Raw genomic sequence first — 27,993 nt, forward strand, 5'->3', positions numbered from 1 at the left:
CTTGCCGCAACTAGAGAAAGCCCTCGCACAGAAACGAAGACCCAACACAGCCATAAATAAATAAATAAATAAATAAACCTAAAGTTTAAAAAAAAAAAAAAAAAAAAAACTATAATTGACAAGAATTTTTAAAAAAATATAGATATGCACACATATATGTATAACCGAATCACTGCTGTACATCTAAAGCTAACACAATATTGTAAATCAACTATACCTCAATAAAATGAATAAAGTTTAGAATTAAAAAAAAGATCAAGTAACAAAACAAATGCAAGAATAGAAAGTAGTATAGAAGTGTGACAAGTAGTTAAAAGTAAAAAAATGTTACTTTTCTGGGAAAAAAAGAATTTCCTCTGTCCTACTCCAAGTTCAAAGTAGAGGTAAGTTTTACTGCTAAGTATATTTTGAGGCATTATGTCAACAAACATCTTTTTTGTTATAGCTTTTAAAGTTTGAAATAGAGACATAAATTTGGTAATTCACCTCGAGCCCAACGCACAAAACAAATTGCTATAAATTTGGTTAAAACTTAAATTTTTTTTCTGATTTTGTGAGTATCTAGAAAACTAGGAATATGTTTGATCAACTCTTAAATTCTACATTTTGTTAGAATCTAGGTTCTTTCTAGGCTGATCTTTTAATTTTTATATGACCTGTCCAGGGTCATTAATACATTGTTTTTGAATTAGCGTATAAGCAGAAAAAAGTCTTCAGTATTTTTGTATGTAAAACTGAAAACTTTCACTGCAAGATTGCACTGAATATGTCAGAAGTTGTTCTTGGTGCTGGAAACAGAGCAGAAATAGAACTGTCCCTCCCAGAGCTTGGGCTGCAGTGGAGGGTACAGATCAGTAGACGGACGATTACAGTTGGCTTTGCCAAGTGCAGGACAGATTGCTGTGGGAACACGTGGGAGGCCGCCTAATGCAGCGATCAGGGAACGTTTCCCAGAGGAAGACTGGAAGCTTCAGCTACGTGTCTCTGAACATTTTCAGCATGTTCTCGGTCACAGTCTAGAGCTCCTTTAGATGTCTGCATGAGTGCTTTGGGAGTCGCTCGGAACAACGCTGGAACCTGAGGAAGGAAGGCAAGGGAGCCGAGTAGCTTGAATCTACCTTACTTGACAGTGAGCCTGTAAACAGCTTCTCTGGCTGTAGTGGAACCGAGGAATAGCCTCAGCCTCCATGGTGTCTTGATCAAGTATCAATGTGCCTTTCAATTTAAGAGTCTACCTGTTAGGAGTTTAGTTTTCCAAGGGTGAAGAGCTACTCACTTGGGTGGGGTTTACCTTGCTTTACTCCCCCCGCCCCCCAGATTATAATTACCACAAGGACAACATCTGTCTGAATTATTTCCTACTCTGCACCCAGGGCCCAGGACAGGTCCCAGAACAATAGACACGCAGTCAGTATCGGAGTGAATAGGTGAGTCCACCTGGTCCCAGACAGAGAAGGATATTTGCTGGCGTAAATAGTAATGATCCTTTGTGAGGGGAGTCATCGATGTGTCAGGCCCAGTCTGGGGAGGGAGAGCTGCAGTTTCTAATAATGACTGCAGCGCTGAGGACAAATGACACTTTCTACTGATTTAGTGAATTCCTTAAAAGGCATTAGATTTGTGACTGCCCAATTGAGGGCAGAGAGCTAGTTCTTTGACATACTTAAACCGTTTGTAGTAATTTAGTCAAGATGACTAGATATGGATACATTTTTAAGAGTAGGTTAAGCAAATCATCGCCATACATAAATAAGAAATGCTTACTAGTTTTTCAGGCTTTCAAGTGTCATTTTAAGACTTTTGAGTTCAGATCATATACATCTGTCTCATCAAGTATTTACAAAATTCCCTAAAAGAAGGAATGAATGTTTCCTTGTATTGGTGCATGTACTTGAAATCTCAGCTCACCTTCCGACCTCGTTAACCGAGATATATTTGTGAATAATCGGTTTAAGACTTCTGATATCCTGAATCGGTCTTTTTCCCCCCTAAATTTAATTTTGTAGCATTCTTGGTCACGCATGCTTACGTATTTGGCCCTTTTCCTAGGTAAGTGGAGGTATACTTCGGATTACATACTTGGCCCTTTTCCTAGGTAAGTGGAGGCATACTTCGGATTTTCCCGGAAGGCAAGGCCCAGTTTGCTGACATTGAACCCAGGTTTGATAGGCTGCTGTTCTTCTGGTCCGACCGTCGCAACCCTCATGAAGTACAACCAGCATATGCTACAAGGTAGTAGTCCTCCCTTTAAGGAAGAATTGGTGAAGAGCATGGCAGGGTAGGAGGGGACAGCTAGGATAAACGTGAACGTTTTCTAATGCGTATTTTCCTGTTCTTCACTTGCCTTTATCATAGGGCCTCGGTCGTAACTGTTTAATTTGAATAATTCTATAAGATTGATTCACAGTTGGTACCAAATGCTTGTGAGTCTCTTTGCACAGCCTCTTCTTGTCTGGGGTCAGACAGGGAAGCACGGGGCTCCCGTCTTCCCAGCCCTGTTTCCTTGTTCTGTGCATCTCTTAACTACTATCCGTTCTCGGATCTGGTGAGAGTATTCACGTGGGGAATAAAGATTAGATAGAGAAGGGAAAGGGCAGCTTTGTTAAAGGTGGTCCGTCAGGGGTGGGGGGCAGAGGGATGACGTAGAAAAATGATACAGAAAAGAAAAACACATAACCAGAGAGTAGACATACAGAGGAAGAAGAGTAGAGCAAAGACAAGTAGAGAAGAGGTATTTGGGAGTTAATGTTAGAAAAATCACCCTTCAGCTTTAACAGTAAGCATCTGTCAGGCTTGTTACACGCGTCTCTGCATTATTTTCTACGTTACACTCTCTTCCTACAAAGTTTAGTTTTCTAAACCTATTATGTTTAATGTATTCTTAAAAACATTTCTTTTACCATTTACCATGACCCAATTAAAATGTTTAGACTATTAAAATGGAAGATGTTACAGACATTGTTACCAAAATGAATATTTGGGGGAAAAAAAGTGCTACTCTTTAAATACCTATTTTTCATTATAGAAGGGACTTTGAACATTACAGTAGTGAATCACTGGCATGCAGTTGCCGAGATCCCTTAGGTACGCAGGGAGAAGAGCTGCCTCTTGATAATGATGTCAGAGACGGGCCAGCATTTGATGCGGTTCAGACTCTGAAGACTCTGTCACCTGTCCCTCCTTCTTGCGTCTCTCCGAGCCGTGTTGCCTCAGCCCTGATGCATCGTAGTGAGTGCCGGCTGAGCAGGGTGGCTAGCGGCCAAGAGAGTCCCTGGGTGGAGGCCAGGGTCCCGTCACATCCCACGGCGCGCCGTCCTGAATCGCCTTCTCGCCTCTCGTTCCCCCCAGTGCCCATCTCTGCCCCTACTGCCTCTGCCCCAGAAACCGCTTCATAGACCTTCCTTTTAATGGAATCTCGAACACGGTGTGGTTGTAGCCTTTCTAGATGAAGATAGAACCAACATTTTAGGTGGTAAATAGATGCCAGACGATTATGGAGTGCTCCAGGGGTTTGGAGGAGGGAGACGGGGCTGTTGAATTGGAATCGATGGGTCCAGTGTCGCCACTGGGCCTGGAGTGAGGAGGAGCTGCGAGTAGGGCAGCGTCGGCAAAGGCCGGGAGCGAAGGGCGAGGCTGTGGAAGTCCCAGCAGAGGTGGACGTGGGGAGGAGGAGCCTCTAGACAGATGGGTGGGGGGATAGGGCAGGAGAAGCAGGGCGACGCCTGGTACTTTACAGCTGTCTTCTGGGAAGGCCTTGGGGCAGGTATGAGAACTCTGATGACTAAGTAACTATAAGTTTAGGGCAGGTGCAGAAGACACAGGAAAGTGTTTGTCTGTGCACCTTCCCTATTGCCACGGCCGCCTGACAGGATAGAAGAGGCTGCGTGGTAGGAGAGGGGCTGGAGCTCTGGAAGCCGGGAGGCAAGACCTCGAGCTCAGCTCTGTCCCTTTCCAGCTGAGTGGCTTGGGGCTTTGGCCTCCCCCGCTGCCCAGACTCCCAGACTCCGACTCTACTCTGCCTTTGACTCGCTGCTTCCGCTGTGTTACAGGATTTAGTTCTGTCACGTTTGCTGGCTCTTCATTTGATCAGTCAGTGTTGCTTTCCCCCCAGCGAACACTGGCCAGAAGCCGCAGGACACTCTGACCGATTGCTACGTTCTACTCAGGAGCTGATCATTTGTAGCGTGCTTTTACTTCCTGTGGTGTGTGCACATTTTCCATGTTATTGGTACCAAAAGCTGTAACTGAGTGCCTTGTGGTATTTAATAAACCAGAGATTCTTCATTATTTGTGAAATGAGATATTCCAAGTAAATGATGAAATTTTCAGAAAAATGAAACAAAACATAGTATAATTGCTTTGATAAAAATCCTAAAAAATGCTTAGCATAATTTAACTTTCTGGATGACTCCAGGTTGTAAAATTGTAAACCCCCATCACGATTCTTTGCCGGTATGTGTGTAGTGATGTCCTTAGAAGTGGTGGAGACTGTCAGCCCTCCCTTGCTCTACAGGGCCCCTGGCCTTGAGTCCTTCTCTGTTTCTCTTCTTGTCTTCTAGAACTTGTGCTATTTATTGATAGTGTGCTTTTTCTGTAACAGCCACTCTTACCTTCTTATTGTCTGTTTCTGATCGCTGTGGGCTTGCAAAACAGATAATCAAGTAGGTTAAGTAGGTATTAAGAAAGTCATAAAAACTCATCAACTCTGCAACATAAATTTTAGCTACTCCTGGTTCTCTGCGATACTCCTGAGCATTGGGACGACTGATTAAGTAAGTGGGTTGTTACTGTGCTCCCTTATCATCTGATGTCATCCCAAGTTAGGCATTGTTTTGGCATTGCAAGTTTTAGTAGACCTTTGCAACAGCATACGCTTTGTTTTCCCCAGTGTGATCATTCTTACGCTATTCTGAATTTTCTTTTAGGTACGCAATAACTGTTTGGTATTTTGATGCAGATGAGAGAGCACGAGCTAAAGTAAAATATCTAACAGGTAAACATTCGGGGCCAGGGTACACTGGAAGGAAGAGACCCCGCAGCCAGGCAGCGCTTTCCATGAGCCAGAAGACTCGCTCCTTGTTTCCGGCAGATTCTTAATTCCCCTATTTAAGAAGACTGCTCTTAAGTCATCTTCATTGTTATCTTGAACCATCAAAATTGCCCAAAGATGAGGAAAGTTTGAGACAAAGAAGTCTGGGAAAATCATTTGAGTACAAGCTGAGTTTTTCTGTGATAATCCTTTTCAGTCACAGGCTGGCTTCCTCTCATTCTTCCCGCAGAGGAAAGGTAATAATATCCTTTCCTTTTTAGATGTACATGCTCTGAAGAGTACTCCAGGTCTTCCATGTTAAATGTGGACATGAAGAAAATTAATACAAAGGAGATGAACTGAGATGCTGAAATCAGTAAAGCAGACAGGCATGTGGAGTCCATGTCTGCCAGTGGCGTCCATAGGTCACCCCCAGTTACGGATTATCTCCTGGAGCGGTTGGGTCTGAGGTTTCCATCAGATGGACCCCTGACCTGTCTTGCCTTTAACCCTACCTTGTATCTCCACAGACCTGCTCAAGTTCGTTCATATTACTGATTTAACTAGCTGGATTTTCATGAGCCCGTTGATAATCCCGCATCAGCCTTTTATAAAACTATAAAAGTCAAATGTTCGCGCATTTTCTGTGCATTTTTAAAGTCACTATTTGTGCCAGAAGCCTAGTAGTGCGCTTTCGGTGATGCTGGACACGCTGCTCTTACAGCACTTTGAGTTGCTTTTCAAATAAAAGGAGACAAAAATCGTTCTCTCTGTGTAGAGGATGATTTTTCCCTTTGAGGGTTTACTAGTTCAGCGTCTGTGCATGCCTCGTAGTACAGTCCTGAGGGTAGCTTTTGGAAGTGCAAGCGTGATCATTTTCAGATGATGTGTGTTTGCAAAGCTGAAGCACTGTGCATACTGTTAGGGACTCAGTGGGAAGCAGTAACAAGCTCTCTGGTGCTGACTGGATGAATGAATTCTTTTTTTTTTTTTACCTTGCAGGTGAAAAAGGTGTGAGGGTTGAACTCAATAAACCTTCTGATTCAATCAGTAAAGACGTCTTATAGAGCCTTTGATCCAGCAATACCCCACTTCATCTACAGTAATTATTGACGCTATTTGTTAACTTGTGAATACGAATAAATGGGACAAAGAAAATAGACCACCAGTTGGCAATTTAAGGAAACAGAAACAACTTTTTTGTGTTGCATCAAAACGAAGATTTTGACTGTGTGGCTTTGTACTGCATGATTGACTCCTGTGATGGGAGGAATATAAGTTATCAGCTGAAAGTGGTATTTACATCCGGACATGAAATAAGTGCCCTAGGTAGAATTTTTTCATTCTTATATTTTGCCAGATCTGTCATCTAGCTGACTTCATTTCATCTCTCCCTTTTTTATATAGTCAAGTTTGAATTTGAAGTAATTTTTGTATGATCAGGTACAATTTATCAAAACTGAATTGAGAAAAAAATTACAGTATTATTCCCCAAAATAGCATCAATCTATTTTTGTAAACCTCTTCGTACTATTAAATTTTGCCCTAAAAGGCCTCTTATAATGATTGTTGCCAGTGACTAATGATTACTTTAATTTTCTTTTTACTTAAAATAAGAAAAGGAGCACTTTAATCACCAACTGAAAAATCAGATTGTTTTGTAGTCCTGTCTTACACTAATTTGAACTCTTAAAAATTGCTGCTGTTGTTTTTCTGACATTGTTAATAGTGAAACATAACAGTAAAACCATCACCGTTGACTACCAATAACCTTCAGTTCATGTTTTGTAAGAAAAAATACACAGTAAAAAGGTTTTATTTTGTAAGTTACATTTAAAAAAAACTAAAGTGACTGGCACTAAATGAACTTGAGGTTATCCTCAGCATCAAGTTCCCAAGATAAAGGGCTTTCTTATGCTTTCAGGTATATATATCCTATAGATGTAGAAGATACTGTCCCCTTTCCTAAGACTTTTCCTTTTGCTTCCCGTCAAGTTGATTGTACTTTCAATTTTGCTGTTACGTTTTCTCCCTACTCCTGTGCCCATCTGGTCAGCAGGTCAGAACCTCGTTCCTGTTGGGTAGCGTCAAGGGGAGACTGTGCGCATCCAGACTGAACGGTGTTGTTACCGACTTAACGTTAGTGACGCCTCAGACCAACGCTGACGCACTCCCCAGACACAGCGCTCTTCGTCAGTACGGAAAGATGGCTGTTTAGCTTAAAAACACAAAACACGAAGCAAAAAAACACACACTTTTATGTTTTATGAGTTTGCTTTTTTACTTTTCAGGAAAAAAAGAGGGAATACTACAAAATCACACAAGGCCTCCCAGACTTCTGTTATTTAACACCTGAATTAGGACGGGTGTCTTAGACTTCAGTTTCCTAGGCTCTTCAGCAAAGCCCAAAGGGTGGTATCTGTATTTTGCAAGAATTATGGGTGTAAGACCTTGCCCACTTCAGTTTTCTATCTCTGTCCTTGATCTTCTTTGCCAAAATAATGTGAGTGTACAGAAATATTTCTGTATATTTCAACCTATGACAGTTTTAGCATCTGTATAGTTTGTACTCAATTAGAGACCTTTTCTATGGAAAGCTCAGTAATTTTTATTAAAAGATTGCTATTGTTCATGTAAAACATGAAAAAAAATTGTTTAGTGAACTGACAGTGTGGACTTAGGGTGGGATTAAATATTCAGTATTGTGATCTCACTTCCGGAGAACTTGCAGGAGACAATTACAGTTGACCGTTGTTTTTCCTCACCCATGTGCAGTTTCGTTCCACTTCCTCTCCTAGTTCCATATAATACAGCGGAACGTCTTGACAGTAAGTGCCTCTGCCCCCTGCCCTCCACCCCTCCCTGAGCGCAAGTTGTCTTTGCCACCTGGCCTGCAGTGCAGTGCACTGCCTGAGGCCACAACTCAAAAGCGCTGTTCTTTTTAGGTCTAGTAGAAATCGTATGATGTGGATGGGAGGCTTGTCTGTGAAGGTGTACAGCAACAGCCTTTTAATCTGGGAGCCCCTGTGTCATTCAGATGTGTTTCTCTGCAGTTGTGCAAAGTGTCAGATTCTATTACCTGTGGGTTTTGCTCGCCAGACAGGTTTTAAGTTTTGGGTTTTTTTTTGTTTTTTTTTTTTTTTGGAAAAGTTTATATAAGTTCTTGGAGATTGTTGTGAAAGGATCGAGAAATCGGGATAGCCATTCCTTTAATATCCATTTAAAATCTGTTCATTTCATGTTAGTGGGACCGTTAACTTGTCACCAAGCAGGACTCTATATAAAACAAAATTTAAAACTTTTTGTGGCCTATATGTGTTTAATCCTGGTTAAAGATAAAGCTTCTAATGCTGTTTTTATTCACCGTATTAACCAGCCGTAAAACACAGACCTTTATCAACAGCAGGCAAAGAACTTGAGGATTCATCTATAGATAGACTATAAAGTCATGTAATTTGAAAAGCGGCGTTTCATTATGAAAAAGCTCTCAAGATGCTTGTAAAGCTAATCTAATTAAAAAGATGTATAAATGTTCTTGAAAAAATTATGCTTATTTCCGCCTGTCTTCTGTTGTTTTTTTTAATCCTTTATCATACACTGACTTTCTTAATGGGCCCTTCCGTCAGATAATGTGCTTTTCTATCACACATCTCTGGTTCAGTCCAGAGCATTTGGTATTGCTTTTTATAAATGATAACAGGGGGAAGAGAGAGAACAGTAAACACGGGAGTCCGACAATTTCAGCAACATCCTGGGAGTACCGGGACTGGGTCCCCGGGCTCCATGAGTTCTGTCTGGATTCTCAACATTTGGATTCTTGCCCTTTTACTAGGATTTTTACGCTGTCGAGCATATCTGTGTCGCCTCTCTGCTGCAAAAAATGGAAGGGCCACTAGGTTTTATCGATGACCGTCACAGGTGTCCTATGTGTGTATGCAAGAAACTGAAGAGCTCTCACAATATGAGGTCAACATACATGTTCATTTATCTCTTATTTAAAATATTTTTTGGTATGGTGTTTTTGTTATATCCCAACCTATCCTAGGGCATTTGGACAATTGTGCTGAAATATACCTGCGTGGATTAAAGGAGAGGGCAGATGAGTTAGGGATGAAGACTTAAATTAAATTTGGTAGTGTGGTAAAAAGAGCCCAGACAGGATTGACAAATCTGTTTAGTTCTGGCTCAGCCACTTAATTGCGTGACCTTCGGAGCCCTTTTCATCTGAAAACAAGCACAGTAGCTCCAATCTTAGAGTTGTGTGTGACCTAAGTGAAACACATTTTTCCCAAGACGCACAGGGTTCAAGGATGAGAGCTGTATCTCGGTTACGGATGGCAATTATATGTATTTATACCACATATTTAATAATATAATTGTACATGGACTTTCAGAAGTACCCAGTCTCCACTGCTTCAAGAATAGGTTTTTAGACATCTTAATGCCAGGAATATGTTCCCCAGATTCTGCTGTTGATTTTAAGGCAGAGTCTTCTCATGATGTTGACCAACAATTAAATTTCACCTGAAACATGGCAGTGCTCAAGGACGGACCACTGGACCAATGATATGTATAAAGGGCATGGCCTCATGAGCCGGGAAGAGTGTTACAAGTAGAAAACACTTAAATATAAACCAGTTCATAAGACAGGGAGAAGGGGCTTCCCTGGTGGCGCAGTGGTTGAGAATCTGCCTGCCAATGCAGGGGACACGGGTTCGAGGCCTGGTCTGGGAAGATCCCACATGCCGCGGAGCAACTAGGCCCGTGAGCCACAACTACTGAGCCTGCGCGTCTGGAGTCTGTGCTCCGCAACAAGAGAGGCCGCGATAACGAGAGGCCCGCGCACCACGATGAAGAGTGGCCCCCACTTGCCGCAACTAGAGAAAGCCCTCGCACAGAAACGAAGACCCAACACAGCCATTAAAAAAAAAAAAGGGAGAGCCTACACAGCTGCAGGCGGCTAAAGCTCTTACCGAATGGATCATTTCTGCACTCTGAACAGGTGGTGTAGACGTTATTGGATAGGGAGTTACTGGATGAGATCTCTCTTTCATTGAGATTAGGCCTCTTTCTGCCAAAATTGTTATATTTCTATGCTCTTCTATAAAATGCCTTTACGGTTTTCTAAGTCAAAGGTATAAATGCACACGTAGCTAAGTCAACTTGTTCTGTAAGGGTTGTTGAGGAAAACAGCCCCTTGTGTTCTTCCCCTGAGAAAAGATTTCAACTCTTCTAAGTGATTCTTTGAGTATGTGCCCGATTAGTTCTTAATAATACAGTTGCGTTGCTACACTCTTGATTCTTCAGTGTTTGACATTTATCCAACTTCCCCACATGGGAGGTAAGAATACAGGTGTCTCTCCAGCCCTCCTCCACTGCCCCTGCCACACCTCCCCGATCTCCTTACATAATTACATTGTAACTTAGGTCACATTAATGTTAGACTATCTGGGACTTCCCTGGAGGTCCTTCCCTGGTGATCCAGTGGTTAGGACTCTGCGCTTCCACTGCAGGGGACACGGGTTCGAAGCCTGATTGGGGAACTAGGATCCCGCATGCCACGCGGCGCAGGCGAAAAAAAAGAAAAAAAAAAAAAGGCTATTTGTGCTAATTCAAAGGTGAGATGCAGAATAAACCATGATGACTTTCCCCCAGTTTACTTTTTTCTTAATGTCTTGCTTGATCTTTCGTTTTCCCCTGTGGCGTCTCACCTGCAGGAACCTGGAGTGGTTGTCCTTTGTGCCTGGTGCACAGCTGCCTTCCCTAGACGTCCTTCCACATTGTTCTGGAGGTCCTATCACCACTCTCCGTTGGGTCTCCCATTACCTGGGTCCCATGTCTTCCTGCATCTTGGTTTACTTCCTCAATCTGGTGTGCCTGGCCTTCAGCACGTTCTGTGAAGGAGTATGTGGGAGCTCAGTTTTCTGAGACCAATGTCTTTTCTTTTTTGACCCTCACATTGAATTGGTAACTTGCCTGAGTTTAGAAATCTAGCTTGGAAATAATCATCCTTCAGAATTTTGAAGGCATTGTCCAGGTTCTAAGTTGCAGTGTGGGTGCTGAGAAATCTGAAGCCGTTCCTATTTCTAATTCTTTACACGTCATCTGCTTTTCCTCTGTGGAAGCTCACGGAGTAATTCTTTGTCCCCAGGGCTCCACCGTTTCACAGTGTGCCCGTTCTCCGCCAATAACGCTAGGTATGCGAACTGCAAATTCGTGCCGTACATTCGGGGACGTTTTCTTAAATTGTTTCTCCCCTGCATCCTCTCTGCTCTTTCTGAACCCCCGTCGTTCAGACAGTGCACCTCAGGTTTGAGCCAGTTGCTGTCGTCTGCTTCCTCTGCATCTTTGTCCTTTACCGAGGAGACATGTCTTTTTCAGTTCTGCCCGCAAGGGTTTCATGTCTGCTCTCACGTTTTTAATTTTCAAGAGCTCTCTTTTATGTTCTCTGAATTTTTAAAATATAGAAAAACCTATTCTGTTGAATAGACATAGTGTTGAACATTGTTTTCTGTTTGTTTTAATTTTTGTCTCTCAGGTTAGAAGCTTTCCTCCCAGATCTGATAGTTCAGTTCTTGCTTGTGTGTTCATATTGAAGGGGGGAGTACTTGAGCTTCTGGTTTTCCAAGGAATAGCAGTTGCTGCCTAAATCCGAATCTCTTTCACTGTCTTCCCAACCAAGTCACCTGTAACCTGTACCTGCAGCATAACTGTGAGACACAGAAAAAAGTTCAGCTTATGGGAAACTAGAGCCGGCATCAGAATTCCTATGAAGGCAGAGTCAGGTGGAAACTATATGGTAAAGGGACAAGGGCAGGGGGCCTAGCGGTGGCAGCACGCAGGGCAAAAACAGGGCCCCCAGCACGAGTGATGGGGATACTGGCACCTCACACCAGTGCATCGCAGCGCTGCCCACTGGAGCATCAAGGAGAAGTCTGAATGAGATTGAAGGGGGCTGTGTGAGGAAGGTACCGTGTCTGGGACAGGGGGAGATGTCTCCTGGAGGCTTGATGATAAAATGAAAGAAGGAAGTAAGGGTCTTAGAAAAATAAAATTACAGAATCAGGTGAGACTCCAAGCCCCTACCCCCTCACAAAGAAAAGTGTCATCTCTGAGAAATACCATATTTCACTGTTCCGACAGAAGAAAACACTCTTGAATCAGAAACCCCCCATTCTTGCCTACATCGAACCAACTGTTTCTGCAAGTCAAGGAAAAGAATACCTTTCAAAATGAGCCGAAAAGGGAAGAAAATATCTACAAACACTACTATCTATAAGAAGAAAAAAAACGAGAAGTATAGCTGCTGAAAATTCTCCCCTCAACCATAAGGCAGAAGAAAACTGCAACAATATTCGGTGTGAACTAAATATCCTCCAACAGGACTTGACTTGGCAGGAATAAAAATTAACACCTGAAATTCGAAATTCAAAATCTCAGAACAAAAATGGACCAAAAGATTCCTCAGGAAGCTGTGAAACAAGAGCTGATGTAACTCAGTAGAGAAATTGAAAATGACAAAATTAAGAAGTTTAAATTGTGAGATACCCCAGGAAGAACAGATTCAACTGAACATATAATGAAGGTCATTAAAAAAAAAAAGTAGGAAAACAGCCCAAAGTACAAAATAAAATAGGCACAAAGAGTTAGAAAGCAGAATGGACACATACACGCCTGCTATACCAATGAGAATGAACAGTCTACAAATAACACCGGTGGCACTCACAGACGTGCCAAGAAGCTGGACTCCATCCTCCCCTCGGGGATCCTATGGAGGTGGCTATTTGAATATCTGATGTTAAGAATGCAACTGAACAGGTGTCTGGGTGCATCTTACCTATGGAATTATTTTAAATGTATACAAATACATAAAGGAATCCTGTGAGGAATCTTTTGTTAAAAAAAAATCCAGTTTTCTTTCATGTAGATGCAGATTTTCATATATTTAGTTTGCAAGGCATGCTTATAACCTGGAATGATTTGGGTCTTAAGAATATCCTATCTTGAAAATACACACACTTTGATTCTTCAGGGAAGTATGGAGAAGAGTCAGTGTTACATTCAGATGTTTTTGCAAAAGCAGGTAACGATGGAAGTTGAGAAGTGCCTCGCCATGTCATTCACTAAACACCAAGAATTTAACAGCAGGCTGCCCTTAGTTCTCCTGGACCTCTGATACAGGGGAAAAGGGCATTACGTCCTAGGAAGCTTTCAGACTAACCTAGATGATACACAACAAAATAAGAAGTGCCAGACATTCAAAGGAAGAGTACTGATTTTGAAAGCAGTAGAAAGTATAGGTCCCACCGTGTCTGGAAGACTGTCTGTTGGGCAGCACCATGTTTTGCCGTATGTTCGTTAGGGTTCAGAGTGGAACGTGAGGTGAAAACAAGTCTAGGGAGGTTAAGGTGCCCTGTAGATCGGTCCTCCTTTGTTTGAACAAGCACACACTCTTGGCCATGCTGTGTCCCCTCCTCTCTCAGGACTTGAGATCCTAACCTATCTTCTCCCTTTGTGAGTCAAAATTAGCAATTACTGTTCCCGTTGACGTTTCTCCCTTATATCCTTTTGGCTTTGCTTTGCCTCCGGTTTTTCAGAGAAATTTAATTTACTAAGAGCGCCATCTGGTGTTCAGTTAAGCCAGAGGTTATAAATCTTTTGGTAGGTTTATTAGCACCAGAACTGAAGAAAGCGAACAGCGGCTTGTTTCTGTATTACAGTCTACAACGGTGTAAATTTTAATATTGAGATGATTCCTGAGTCACTTAAGAAGATCAAGTCTTTCACTTTTCATATCAAAAGGTGTGTGATGATGTGTATGGAATTATATAACTTCTAACATTCTAGTGGAATGTTAGAAAAAGAAAAGAAAACCAGAGCTGATCTCCACATCGCATCCTTTTCTGTTAATTTCAACTCCCCAGGCAATTTAATCTGTAATAATAATTGTCCGATAGAGTTTCACTTCATTTGGTGGATGTGCTACTTAGTCAACAACAAACGCAACCAATTGCTAAAAAGGCACCAATAGCCTCAAGGACAAAAAATTGAGACAAAGAACAACAGGAACCCACTGCCCCTCAATAAGGACTAAACTGCAAAAAGAGCTCCGCTTTTTCACCAAGCAGCCCAGTGAGAGGAGATACCGCGTATGCCCCAGGCACAGGATCCCAGCTGGGTACTAAATCTGCAGGAAAATACAGCGCCGGTTTCACTTTGACATTCTAATTTACTTAAAACTCCTCTAAGCTTTGGGGAAAAAAACAAAAAAACCACAAGCTCAGAGCTTTAGGACAATGGGATACTCTGAGATTTTTGTCCCATTTTCCCACCCATCTTAGAATTTCCAGTTAGGATACGCATTTATAGTCTACTATAAAAGTCTACTATACTTTCTAAGTCTAAAGTTGCTTTGCTAGACATTGTATAATCTTGACTTTAAAAAACAGCGAATTCTTGTAGAAGTCAAGTCTGCTCCGCTTCTCCCCACCCCCATCTCTCCAACATGAAGGGCAACAACATTTAAAGGTTGACCCCAAATTACTAGCTGTTATTAGGATAGGAAATTTGCTTTAAAGGGGAAAAACAAACCAACAGAACAGAAAACTTTTTTTTCTAATATAAATGACAGATTTGGGAGTATCAGAATTCTGAGCGATTGACGCGAAGTCTTATTTAATCCCAAATTTAAAATTAACTTCCGTTTTCTTGCCAGCTAACATATTCCCATCATCCCTTAAAACTGACCAGCTCTTGATTTTACAACCTGAGTATTTCTCGAACCCACCTGCTCTCTCCATCCCTGCCACTGCCCCCCTTTCTTCTTCCTGTCTCTGTTGCCCCCGGAGAACCCGTCAAAACACTTCTCGGATGTTCCTGGCTGGCTTGCAAGCCTTCCCAACCCTCCCTGCACCAGCCCCACCCGAAATCACCAGATGTGTGGGAACAGGGACGATACACACCGGACGTGAAGTGGAGAACGTGTGACAGAGGGGTCTCTTTGCCCCCCAGCTCTGCTTACATCCGTCCTGTCTGCAGTCCTTCTCCTTCTGCCATCTTACCCCTCACATCTTACACACACTCTGTCCACTGGGAACGGCTTAGTTCTCCCAGTCGAATGTGCCGGTCTGTTTCCAAGCCTTTGTGTTCCTTCTGTGCAAGGTCCCTTCTATCCTCCCCCCACCCCAGGCGAACCTGACTTGCCCTAGAAGACTCAACCGGATGTAGAATTTGTCTCCTCCATCCCCTGAAGCCCTGGGCTATTACGCTGATTGTCCTTTTAAGTAAGTTCCCACAGCACCTAGCAGAAGCCCATCAGAGCACTTACTATGCTGAAACCGCTCTGCTTCTGTCTCACTCCCCAGCTAGGCTGTAAAGCTCCTTGAGGACATGGGCTCTTACTTACTTCACAGCCCCAGAACCTTGTACGGTTTTGCACCCCTCCGCCCCCCAAAAATGTTTAACTGCACAAAATTTGTTAAATTGAAGTAGAGAAAATGATCCTCTATGAAAGTGTAACGGTATATATTCAACATAATACACATTTTAAGTCATTTATCTATAAATATTTATTAAATACTATTGTGTAACTTCATGCTTAAGAAATATCAAAACTCGTAAACACTCAACCAGACAGGCTAAAACGAAAGGGACTGCTGAACAACAAGCTCTCATACACTGCTGGCAGGACTGTAAACTGGCAGCATTTACTAAAGCTAAACACAAATGCACCTGGTGACCCTGCATTCCAGACTGGGGATATGCTCAGCAGAAATGAGTAAGAATGTTCTTAGCAGCATTATTCAGAATGGCCAGCCCCAAACTGGAGATAATTCCAATGTCCATTAATATCAGAATGATAAATAAACTCGGGCATATTCATACAAATACTACAGAGCAATGAAAAGACTGAACTTCTGCTACCCATAGCAACAAAGGTACTACTTCATGAAGTTTAAAAACAAGCTAAACTAACCTGTGGTGACAGACGAAAACAGTGGTTACTCTGGGGTGTTGGGTGTTGACTGGGAAGGGGTGCCCATGAGGACACTTCACAGCAACTGAAATGTTCTCTAACTGCCCCCGGGTCGTGGGCACTCAGCGGGGAACCCAGCTGCACCTTATGTTATGTGAAGTCATGTTGCAACAAAGTTAAGAAGAAGAGAACCTGTGAACTAAGGCCCTGAAACTATGCCAACACACTGGTGGTAGAGCCATGAGACAAAAAAGTAAATGGATCAAACTATCTCTGACCCTTTGCTGGGACGTGGAAAAGAATGTTTTTTAAAAGAAATATACTTTTTTACATACACAAATGATATTCCTAAATGGTTTCAACTTTGGCTTAAGGTTCGTAATACTGTTTCCAGATGATGGTCCACTTGTACATAAACTAGGCCACTTGGTTATGTTATATATGCCAGTTACTTAGTACTGAGTTTTAACCAGTCATTTTGCTAAAATTCTGAGAAATCAGCTCAACTCTGGCCTACAGAATTACAGTGGCTATTTGTTACTAGCGATATTCCAAAAGAAATTTATTTTACTCTGCTTATCTAATTTAACGTAAAATCTGCTGCCACCTTTTAGTGAAACAGAGAAATTAAAATCTTTATAATATAGGAAATGTATTTCCTGTTAAAATTTTGAAGGAAAAAAAAAAAAAAAAAAAAGAAAAACCAAAAACCTTGAGTACCGGAAAACAACTAGGTTGTATTTTTGGTCAGTATGTCCGATACTATGAATATTACCAGTTCTGGGAATGAGTTTTAATATTAAAAAAGGAATATTCAATTTAACCAAACACCTGACAGGATTCCTCACTATTTTAAGGAAAATAGGCAAATAAAAAGATTAACAGATTTAAATACTTTTAAAAGCAAGAAAGAACAAAAGTATCTAAAAATTATACATGTATGCATCCAGAACAAACTCTGGGCTACAGCATACCTAAGAGGGAATTACAGCACCTTTAGACATAAAATATGTTAAGTTACGATCTCGTATGTGTATACATAAAACAGAGCATTGCATATGGGTGAACGAGGCGATAACCTGCACTAAGCAGAAATCCCTGAGCGGCCGGCACTGTGCTCTGAGGTGATACGGGCGGCCGGCTGAGACCCACTCATTCTTCAGAGAGTTTCTCAGCTTCTGACTTGGAGGCTCCCGCCGGCAAGGCACCAGTCCAAGTGCTTGTTAATCTGAGACTCCACAACTTCACTCTGACACACAGGACAGTGAACCATTCTGCTCTGACTGGGCGAACCGCTGGCACTCGGCGCTGCAGCTGCAGGACGTGAACCACGCTCCGGCACGTTCCCGCCGCTCTGCGTTTGCTCGTTCTTGATAAAAAAGTTCTCGAAAACAGTCCTGTCTTCGAGCCTGGGTCGTTTACTTGGGAATTTATCTTCAGGCCCACCTGCATCCTGGGGTGCAGTCACAGATGTCGATTCCACTGCTTTTAAAGGATTTCTTCGGGGTATCTTAGAAGATGTCACCCTCCTTTGAGAACTAGAAGAGACCGAGTTTTTAGTGATGTCACCAACTGTGAGGCTTTTCATCGGAGACCCACTCACACTTCTGAAAGCCTTGTGCTGGGAGACAGAGACTCTCGAGAAGTAGTTGCTGACAACACTTTGGTGACCGGAACTGAGGGCTGCGGAGACTAGGGAGGTTTTTCCACGTGAACCGTTCTGTTCAAATGTCACCTCAGGTTTCGAATTGGGTCTTAAGGCATTTGCTGAATGGCCCTGATTTAAAAGATCCTGGGTTTTAACAGCATGTGAAGTGATGCATTTCCCAGATGAAGGCGAACTGCTGGTTTCCCCTAGAACATACCCTTTCCCACTGAAAGGGATTAACAACTGTCTCTCCCCTCTGTTTGGTTTACCTGCAAAAGAAGCAAATAAGATTCTTCCTTGGCTCAAAATTCATACCATAACAAATATTAAGCTAATGGACAGCTTTTCCAAATGAAGAAACACTACTTCTGTTCTGCATTAGAACTGGGTTGTAGCTTTCTACTACTGGGAGGCGGACAATCCTCGGCAGTAGAAAGCTGTGGTACTGAGAACACACAGGACAAAAACACCCTCTCGTATTGAGATAAGCAGTTCCATCACGCAAACATCGACAGCAAAGTCACTTTTACCTTGAAAATTGCTTTTGGTATTCTTAAGTGTCATTCCAGAAAGGAAAAATCTGCTACCGCATTCTTATCTTCCCAACTCACAAAACTGAGGACATAATCTCTCCACATAAATTCTTCTATCACTTCTCAACTTACTAATAAACACTTCAGAATTTGAGAAATACAGCACGTGTCTGTTGAGTCCTTATCACATCAAATCCACAACTTCCCAAGGGAAGAAGCATTAACTTTAGTAACCTTGTTACCCCTTCAAAAGGCAGTTACTCTAGGGGCTTCCCTGGCGGTCCAGTGGTTAAGACTTCGCCTTCCAATGCTAAGAGGTGCAGGTTTGATCCCTGGTCAGGGAGCTAAGATCCCACATGCCTCCAGGCCAAAAAACCAAAACATAAAACAGAAACAACACTGTAACAAATTCAATAAAGACTTAAAAAAAAAAAAAAGTGAAAGACATTATAGAGCTAAAAAAAATTTAAAAGAAAGAAAAAAAAAAAAGGCAGTAACTCTGAACTGCACAGGAAAGGGATAAATCTTGAAGATGAAGTACTAGCATAATACATGTCATATCCTTTTCCCATTCTTCTCCCAGTGAAAATACATACATCAACAGAAGTCACTGGAGAGACTCCAACTGCTAGGAGGGGGTGTAGCTAGGACTTACATTCCGGGCATTGTTATTTGAATTACTGTTTTCATTTTGACAATCTTTTTGCCTTCTCTTTCTATCCTAATGACCCAGTGAGTCAGGATAGGGAAAGGGACTTTACCCTCAAATTTTAGCAGTGGAAACTACGTCTACTTTTACTCACATCTATATACAGCAGACGATATTTTTCTACCACCATTTCATGGACAATGGGATTTTTTTTTCCCCTTAAGTCCACACTTGAAAACGTCTACACTAGAAACGATCCTTAAGCTCATCTAATGCCAGTTCTCTGATGGACAGCACTGTCTTTGCGTTACAGCCACAGCCGTGGAAAAGTTGGAAGAATATAAGCAGAGTTACCTTTATTCTCTGCTTCTGATACCGGCTGCTTTCCTAGTTTTGTCTTTCCTTTGCCTTTTTTTGAGTAGCTCTCGGGTTCCTTGATTTTTATGTAGGTGCCTCCACAGGTTTTCTGGTGCTCAGCCCACCAGTAGTCATGAGCAGAGGGTGCCCTGTTGGTGGCGCGTTTCACGTAGCCGTAATATGGCTTCTTGTGCTGACACGGCCCATTGCAGCGCCACCAGTGTCGCCGGTACTCATCCACCTCGTCGTGGAAAGTATGGTACACCTGGGTCGAGACAAAGTTGTCAGCATGAAGTAGGCAGGTTAACAAGTGTAAGAAAATAGATAAGCAATATATAAGCGGCCCCCCGCCCCCTTTTTTAACTTTCCAGTTTCCCAGAGCTTTCTGAAGTTGTGTTTTGGGAAAGACAGTAACGATATTTAGCTTCTCTTCAAAAGTTCATTTTAATGGGAAACAGCAGCACTTATTTAGTGCTTCATAAACTGTGTAAAGACAGAAAAAGGTGAGACTAGAAGACAAAGAAGTTAAAAATAAAAAGACCAAAAAGCTTCTATAAATGCCAGAAGTTTTAGAAACCCTATTTCTAAACGATGAAAAACCAGGATAAAGACAAGATTTTACATAATGCTGTAATAAATAAGAATTGTTCCCACTGCCAAGTTGGAATCTTCCCCTGTAAGTAACCGAAGGGTTCTGAAGACTATTTCCTGTAAATGCTGGACCCAAACACAAGCGCCAGGCCTCGCGCAGCGCCTGTCACTGTCACACCCGCTCTGCACGAGCGCCCGGCCCCGCCCATTTCTTCATAATAAGCCTGCGGGCTATCACTTTATCTGATCGTAGGTGAAAAGCTCTCCAGGACTTGAATGTTCTCAGCCGGTACCCCTAGTGGCTATTGCCGGCCTGGCACAGGGAAGGTGCTCTGTCTGACTGAGTGAAAAGCTTCATTGAGTCAAATAAAATTCTCTGTAAATGTGCTTTTCAGTCCTTAAACAGGATCCGTTTGTTTCACCCTCTAGATGAAATCTTACTTAGAACCTAAGCAGGAGACAGAAAGGACGGTTAGCCCTCCCACCCTGGTAGTACTGAGGATGGCAGGGCGCCATTTTAAAATTGATACTCCTGAATGACTCTGAGCACCTTTTCCTTCTGTCCTCTGAGTGAAACATGACTACTTATATAAGATAAGGAGGAACAGCATAGGAGTTTTGCATTTAACTCTTTAGTAAAGTCCCCTTGTGGGAAAGAATGCTAAGCTTTCTATAACTCTACAGATAAATAGTTTCATAATCACCATCTCTCCATTATAAGCAAACAAACTCTATTATTTGGCAAGCACGCAAACAATGCAAATTATAGTAGGTGCAGAAGAGACTGGAGGACAGAGAGTCTGGGAGCAAGGAGGTTTGTAAGACCCTGCCCGCTCTCTCATGTTGAGAACACCCCGCTTAACAATTCAGCGGCAAAGACGACAGGGAACTGGATCTGTTTTGCTTCCGACTTCTGTAATTCCTATAGCCTGGGGATGTAACTTTTTAACAATGCAGTCACTAAAATAAAATTGTTCTCAATGTGGATGCCCTGTGGAGTCTGCTGTAACCTGATGTAACCCGTGAAAGCAAGGGGTGTCCACCTGATTAAACCTCCTAGATGAAAACACAAAGACATCCAAGTTAAAAGGGCATATCCTCTTCCAACTGAACAACAGGAAGTATACTAAGATTTTGCTTAAAGTGTAAAATTCTAATGAAGAAACTAAAAGTCTTTTATACTAGCAACTCCGTAATTCTTTTGCTAATCTGGATTTTATGTGATTGTGTTAATGCAAGCCGCTTCCCTGATGTTGAAGGAACTCTGTCCGGTAATTAAATGAGCTCTCTAGAAAATTAAACTGACGGCTAGAAAATAATACACGGGGGGTGAGCACTTCTCACTTTCCATCACACTGGCCTTTATTGCCTTTCAAAGGAAGGAAATATCTAAACACACCAAGGCGTTTAATCTTTGTAGGAATTAATATTTCTGTTTGGTTCCATTCAATTCAATATTTGCTAAACGCCTGCAGAGGTGCTACATTACACATCTTATGCAGAGGTATGTAAAGATAGGCAAGAGCCACCCCGTGAGAGGTATGAAAGGAGAATAAAATAGTGTAAAAGGTTAAATATCTGCTGAGGAGGTCCCGAGGAGGGAGAAGTTATATCTCACTGTAAAGATGGAGATCATTTTGACAGAAAATAGGAGAAGTGGCATATTTTAGGAAGAGGGTATATGAGGACAGGCACGGAGGTGTAAAGTCCAGTTAGAAACGTTAAGACATAAGCAGGGGGATGGCAGAAGGTCAGAGAAAAGGAAGAGCAAGGTTATCTGAAAAAATGAATCAGTAATAACAAAAACAACTAATATTTAATGAGTACTCAAACTGTGCTAAAATGTTTTGCACGTACTTCCTCTAAGCCTCACAGGACCCAACAGGTAGGTGCTGTCATTACCCTCCTTTCACGTGAGTAAGCTGAAGCGTAGAAGAGATCAGTGGGTCCCACAGTGAATCAGTGGCGCCAGCGTCTGGACGCAAGCAACCTGACTCTTCCTGCTTTTTTGACCCCAGGCTCCGCCACCTCCTACGATATCATGCAGAAATACGAATCAAAGACTTCTGATGAAGGGAATGACATATGAAACGGTAGCAGAATATGGGACAGACTGGAGGGGGAGACGACAAGGAGGCAACAAAATCAGGAGCGGACGGTAGTCGTCCAGAAGAGAGGCACGCAGGCCTGCAGTAACCCTGTGCAACGCGCTGCCCCAGTTGTGGCTGGAGCCTTCGGGTATCGCTGGTGCGGCTGCCGTCCGCCTACTGGTCCCCGACAAGCCAGCCAGCTTCTCTGGGCCTCTCACTTGCTGTGGAAAATCCTCAAACACAGTATTCGTTTCTACCCACTTCTCTGCTTTCAGAAAGTCCTGAATAAATAACTACTGAATATCATAAATGTGTGTGGCTTTATATACCGTTATATTGGCTCCCGTCAGGCGATTGATGCGATGCATATGTTTACAAAACTCTGGACCGTGCCCTTCCCGATCTTTATCGTTATTCGTGACAAATAAATAGGCATGTATCATTTCATGCAAGAGGGTCTGAAACAGAAAACAGTCAAATTAATTTGTTATGGTGCTTTTGAAAATAAAAATGCATTTTCTTACTCTACCTGGGGTCTTAACCTTCTTTGGATCACAGGCTCCATTCAGATACTGAACAAAGTCATGAACGATCTTTCTAGAAAACTTACATAAGCACACATTCACAAAACTTTGCCTCTATAATATCCAAAGCTCTGTAGGTCCCAGGCTAAGAACTCCCTGTTCCAAGAAAGCCTTTTTAATTATTAATCAAAATCCAGTAGAAAAGACTGACAAATTCAACTACATGAAAATTTAAAAATTCTGTATAGGGAAAAAATTTTATAAGTAAAGCGAAAAAACAAACTCAGAAAAATATATGTGCAACCATCTCACAGCCTATTAATTCCTAAAATATAAAGAACTCCTAAAAGTCCACAGGGAAATGACCAACAATCTAATTTTAAAATAGGCAAATGTCACGGACAGGTCAGAGAAAATGAAACATAAATGATCCGTAAACATATGAAAAATGTTCAACGTCATTTATAAAAACAGAAATGCAAATTAATACATTAGTATACCACTTCTTGCTTATCAAGATTGGTAAAACTCCTAAAGTTTGACACCATTAGTAAAGCTAAGGAAAAATAAGCACTCCCATATATCACTGGTAGGAGTGCAAAATGGTTCAAATTCTCCTCTCCCTGGGGAGGAGAATTTGATAACATCTAACAAAATTACAAATCCATTTATCGTTGAACTCAGCAATACCCAGACTAAAATGAAAGGCCGTACATATGAGGTATTTTCTCGGTGGCACTGCTTACAAAAGCAAAAGAGTGAAAACAGTGTTTAGCAATAGGGGCCTTGTTGAAAGAAGAGCCACATAATGGAATTCCATGCAGCCATAAAAAAGAAAGAAAAATTTCTCTATGAAATGATTTGGAGGAGGCTACAGACTATCATTTTAATGAAAAAAGGCAAAGTACAGAAGAGTATACACAGAATTTTGTATAAGAAGTATGCTCTGTGGTGGGGAGGGGATAACAGTGGAATATTGGCAAATATTGGCAAAACAGAACAACAATAGAAAAAAGAAACTAATAACAGTATCCTTTAGTAGGTAGAGAGTTCAGAATAGAGGGATGGGGGAGATCAAGATTTCTTTGTGTACAGCTTTCTATAGTTTTGGGATTCTGAATCATGTAAAAATTTAAAACAAACAGTAAAACCTGCTCATTCCACACCAAGGATGCGTTTAGGTGCAAAGTTAACAAAAGCACTTAAGGCTGCTATTTCATACTTTATTCTGAAAAAATGTGAATACAAAAAGTGAAAATCATAAAGGTCTTCAAAAGCATACCTTTTTCATAATCCTCCATAGTTTTGTGAAAAAAAGAATTTCCATCAGAAGAACTAGACTGGCATTAATGAATTTTAGTCTTATAAAATTATGCTGAACGGCAAAATGGGAGAATCAAACATTTTAACTTGATCATTATGAAACCATCCCTTTTAAAATTATCAACTCTATCTTTTCAAGAAAATGTCACTCTATTGAGACTTAGAGTCAAAAGCCATTCTACATTTCAGACGTCTCTCAACATTCTAAAATAATGATAACTATTCTCAGAAAGGAGAAACTACTTAGGTTCTTGATTTCTGGTCCAATTTAAATACATCTCGAAAATGGGAAATGGCATTATACTGAACACTTCTATTTTTATATATCTACCATTTTCTGCATTTAGGCTCTACACAACACGGTCCCAAAATACCTCTATTTCCCACCACTGTTCTATATCTGGCCAAAAACAACTACTTCTGGTCCTAAACATGCCATAAGTTTAGTGGCCTCGCTTTTGTTCACAGCACTCCCATTCCTTCTGCCAAGATAGTCTCCTCTACTCTGTGTACATGTGAGAATCCAATCTGTCCTGTCAGGCTCACCCCCATGTTTTAATTTGCAGCAGGAACAGTTCTAAGGGGACAGGACAAGAGCTTTAGAGCAGGGAAACCAGAGCCTAAACCAAGGATCTGGTACTCACTCTCCACGTGACCCTGGACAAGTTACAACTCGCTCCTCATCCTGAAAATGGAGATATCCTAATCTTGCAGGGCTGTGGTAAAGGCAAACACTAGAATAACTAGGTTAGTCTGGCACACAGTAGGTGCTCAATAGTGAGTGGTAGGCGTGGTGATGTTACTAGTAATAAAATCCACATCTCTGAAGCTTTTCTTGACCTCCTCAACCAGTTTAAGTCTTTTCCTTTTCTGAATCCTACTGATTATAATTTAGGCAGCTACTTTCAATACAGGCCAGAGTCCCCCTATTCTTCCTCTGTCCACCTTCCTGATCTGATGTTAGAACTTTCTGCCAACAGCAAATGCTCACTTGAAGCATTAGCACCTATTTCCCATTTTCATCTTGCCCATTACCTTAAAAAGGAAAAAATTGTTCATGTGTTAATTTAATCATTTATGCAACAAATATTCATTAAGCAGTTTTCAGTTAGGGCTGTTCCAATTAGGGCTCCTGGTAGGGTTGATCTGGTTAATCATATTCAACTTTTTGTTTTTTTTAATTTTTACTATTTTCTTTTTCTGCTTATTCATTGAATTACCAACGGAGTTCTGTTAACATCTGCAACTATGACTGTGGATTATTTCTCTTTTTGTTTCTGCTAATTGATGCTTCATGTCGTTTAAAGCTATGTTATTACTTTTAGGGTCATTATGTGTTTTTACTTAATAGATTATTCTATCATTATAAAATGTCTCCCTTTTTTCTAGTAAAACTTCCTCCCTTAAAATCTTTAGATTAATACTAATAAAGCCATAACAGCTTTCTGTTGTCTAGTATTTGGATGATATGCTTTTTCTCATCCTTTTATATTTAACATATGTGTGTCTTTATTTTAAGCATGTCTCTGTTAGTCTAGGATGTCGTTTCATGTTTTTAACTGGAGTGTTTGGTCCATGTACATTTAACACAATAACTGTTGTTTTTATGTCCACCTGTCTCTTTATTTGACCTGGGCTTTGTTTATTCCTTTCTTTCTTATTAACTAAGTTATTTCTGTTGTACCATTTTACATTTAGTGGCTATTTACCTTTTTAAAACTGTGGTTAAAAAAAAAAAAGTAACATAAAATTTACCACCTTAACCATTTTAAGTGTACGGTTCAGTAGTGCTAAGTACATTCACGTTGTTGTGAAACCCATTACCTTTTATTACCCTTAAAAACATATTTCCAAGCATGTTTTAACTTATTTCCCATCCAACCTCTACCACCTATGCCCTCTAGTGCACACGTTTCAGGTGATATAATTGGGGCAAGACCACTCACACTGGCTGTATCTTGGGGATCTTCAGGCAACTAGTCGACTCAACTAAACATAGTCTGACAGCTCCTACGGCTCCATTTTGGCAGTAGGGGTGACCACCAGCTCTAGATATGCAGTGTGCCCTCACGCTGGTTTGTTCTGCCAGCTCAGCTACACGTCCTGGGAGGACACCATGGCGGCTGAACAGAGGAGAATCAAAATCTGTGTGTCTCAAAACAAAGATCTGGATCCTAAGTTTTTCTCTGCTTCTAAACCAACTACTTTGCCTCTCTGAACCTTGATTATCTCATTTATAAAAATGAGGACAACACACCCTGAACGTAAACAGGATTACCGTAAAGATCAAATTGGGTGACGAACCTGAAAGCCTCTATCTTCGAAACACGATAAGAATATAAGAAAATCACTATTATTTGCCCCACAATAAAAGTTCGCAGTGAGGGAAAACGGGTTTTTTCTTCTTCACGTGCACAAGTTAATTTACAGCAGTCTAAACCAGTAACACGCGTTTCTAAATTACTGAGCTAAGCATCAGGTTCACGCAAAGAATACCTCCACCAGATCCTTTCTTGGTCTCAACTTTAAGAGGGGTTCACTGAGGCGGATGGAACACATTCCGCCCCTGCCTTCGTAGCTGCATATCCCAGCGCACCTGGAAAACAACCACCACAAAACCGTCGCTTAGCAAACATACGCGAAAGGGAAGCGGACGGCAAAGGGCAACCGCTGGTTCCTTCTCGCACGGTCCAGACTGAGCGGGCTCTGGGGCGGGGTGGGGGTGGGGGCTCTCTCGAGAGCGCACGCGCAGCCGCTCGGCGGGGCGGTCCCTGCCTTTAGCGCCAGTTAGGGAGGCACGTGAGCAGCAGGGGCTCCCCGAACCCCAGCCGGGCCGTAAGAGCTCGAAGAGGGCCGTCCCGGTCTGACGCTCCCCGCCTCCTCCCTACACGCCACCGTCGGTCAGTCGTCGGTGGCGGTGACGGCCAGGTCTCTAGCAGCCTGTGTCCAGAAGTATCGAGGAAACCCACATACGCAGCAGCATGGCACTAGAAACACACTTCCGTGTCGTACCTTCATCTCTTACTTCAGGGCGCTTCGCCTCCATCCAAGAGCAAGCGCGGTGGCCTCGAACCGCACCGTCAACTTCTCAACTCCGTTCGTATGCAAGAGCAGGTTACCTGGAGCCGGCATTTCCCGGACTCGGCGTGCCGGAAAAGGCTGCTTTGAGACGCACCCCGCCCCCCCCCCCGAAGATCCCCTGGACCCAGAAGTAGGGAAACGCCAGCCCCTTCCCCACCCCGACCTGCGAGCTCGCGGCCCAGCGGCGGAACCCGCCGAGCCCGGCAGGAACTGCACGCCTCCCGGGGAAGAAAGCAAAGCCGCGGCCCAGGCCTCTTTTCTCAGGGGCAGGTTCCGGCTGCTTCTCCCGCCTGGGTCCTAAAGCGCTCCCGTAAGCCCCATCAGGAAAGGGTCAGCTCATCGTCCTAACGCCAAGGAACGTCCCCTTACAAGCCAAACCGCCGCGGGGTGGGCCACAGGGCTCCCCTAACGCTGTCTGGGCGGGACAGACAAGGGCATGGAAGGGAAGGGACACAGGACCGAGAGGCCGCCTGCCCCCAGCTCCAGAGCCCGGGCTGAGGCCGCCGGCGCCCCCCGCCCCCGGCGCGGCTCGGGACTCACAGCGTCATTCGCATGCTCCACTTCACCTCGACCGCCTCCAGACGGCCCCAGAAGAAACGGTCGTTGAACTGCACAAACAGGGCCTGCAAATCGGGGGTGGGGTCCACCAGCTCCCAGGACGCGTCCACCAGAGACAGGGGCTCCTGGGCCGGATCGCGCTCCGAGACCTGCAAGTTCCACTCCTCCTGAAGCCGCAGCGCCAAAACCAGGTCCTCATCCATGGCTGCCGGGGTCCAGGCCGGGGGACTCCACGTCCCGGAGCCTCCGACGGCCGGGTCGAGCTCCTCCTAGGAGATACCGGCCCGCGGGTCAGCCCGCCGATCTCGCGAGACTCAGGCAAACGGGCTCGAGAGCGGAACTTCTCCCAGACGCCAAAGTCAAGCTTCTGGGGCTCAAAAAAAAAAAAAAGAACTCACCATGACAGCACCTCCCAGTGGGCTCAAAACTTGGGTTCCCAGGGCTTGAGCCGGAGGCAGGTTTCAGAAACCTGGTTACCGCCTTCACAGTTCGCGAGTAACGTCAAACACCAACGTCACACTCGGTTCTGGCGCAGTACCTACGTCTCTCTGCCCCGCCCTCCACTCGCTTCCGCGATAGCTTCTCCGGCGCATGCGCCCTAGGCCGCTGGCCCTGCTGCGCAGGCGCAGTGCCTG

The 27,993-nt window shown here is 42.9% G+C and overlaps 2 protein-coding genes across 6 annotated transcripts in view; one reads left to right on the forward strand and one right to left on the reverse strand.

The window, feature by feature from the left end:
- EGLN1 (egl-9 family hypoxia inducible factor 1) overlaps positions 1 to 22,113 on the forward strand; it is a 71,318-nt gene extending 49,205 nt beyond the window's left edge. Inside the window, exons 3-5 of one of the 4 annotated variants that reach the window (XM_061182614.1) lie at positions 2,096 to 2,232; positions 4,926 to 4,993; positions 6,032 to 8,523. In XM_061182614.1, the coding sequence (XP_061038597.1) occupies positions 2,096 to 2,232; positions 4,926 to 4,993; positions 6,032 to 6,096 (270 nt within the window). In that variant the 3' untranslated portion in view covers positions 6,097 to 8,523. Of the gene's footprint in view, positions 1 to 2,095; positions 2,233 to 4,925; positions 5,347 to 6,031; positions 8,524 to 21,800 lie in introns of those variants that run through there. The other 3 variants (XM_061182606.1, XM_061182623.1, XM_061182633.1) reach the window with 3 other exon arrangements.
- On the reverse strand, positions 15,587 to 27,900 carry SPRTN (SprT-like N-terminal domain). 2 transcript variants are annotated; one of them, XM_061182590.1, is made up of 6 exons: positions 27,757 to 27,890; positions 27,341 to 27,627; positions 26,216 to 26,315; positions 22,202 to 22,330; positions 19,189 to 19,456; positions 15,587 to 17,921 (listed from the first exon to the last, which is right to left on the reverse strand). In XM_061182590.1, exons 1-6 carry the CDS (start codon positions 27,757 to 27,759, stop codon positions 17,176 to 17,178), a joined length of 1,533 nt encoding a protein of 510 aa, XP_061038573.1. In that variant the 5' UTR covers positions 27,760 to 27,890; the 3' UTR covers positions 15,587 to 17,175. The 2 variants fall into 2 exon arrangements, with proteins under 2 accessions (XP_061038573.1, XP_061038577.1); XM_061182594.1 differs by having other exon boundaries at positions 17,436 to 17,542; positions 27,757 to 27,900.
- Positions 27,901 to 27,993: the final 93 nt, after the last annotated feature.

Source organism: Eubalaena glacialis, chromosome 1 (genome assembly GCF_028564815.1).
Source record: "Eubalaena glacialis isolate mEubGla1 chromosome 1, mEubGla1.1.hap2.+ XY, whole genome shotgun sequence".
Taxonomy (NCBI): Eukaryota; Metazoa; Chordata; class Mammalia; order Artiodactyla; family Balaenidae; genus Eubalaena; species Eubalaena glacialis.

What these genes read in the sequence shown, in the direction of transcription:
- SPRTN (XM_061182590.1), bottom strand. An exon ending in TGACGGGAGCCAATATAACG is followed by an intron (nt 19,457 to 22,201) that starts GTATATAAAGCC and finishes GTCTCGACCCAG; the next exon opens with GTGTACCATACTTTCCACGA. An exon ending in ATCAGAAGCAGAGAATAAAG is followed by an intron (nt 17,922 to 19,188) that starts GTAACTCTGCTT and finishes CTTCTTTTGCAG; the next exon opens with GTAAACCAAACAGAGGGGAG.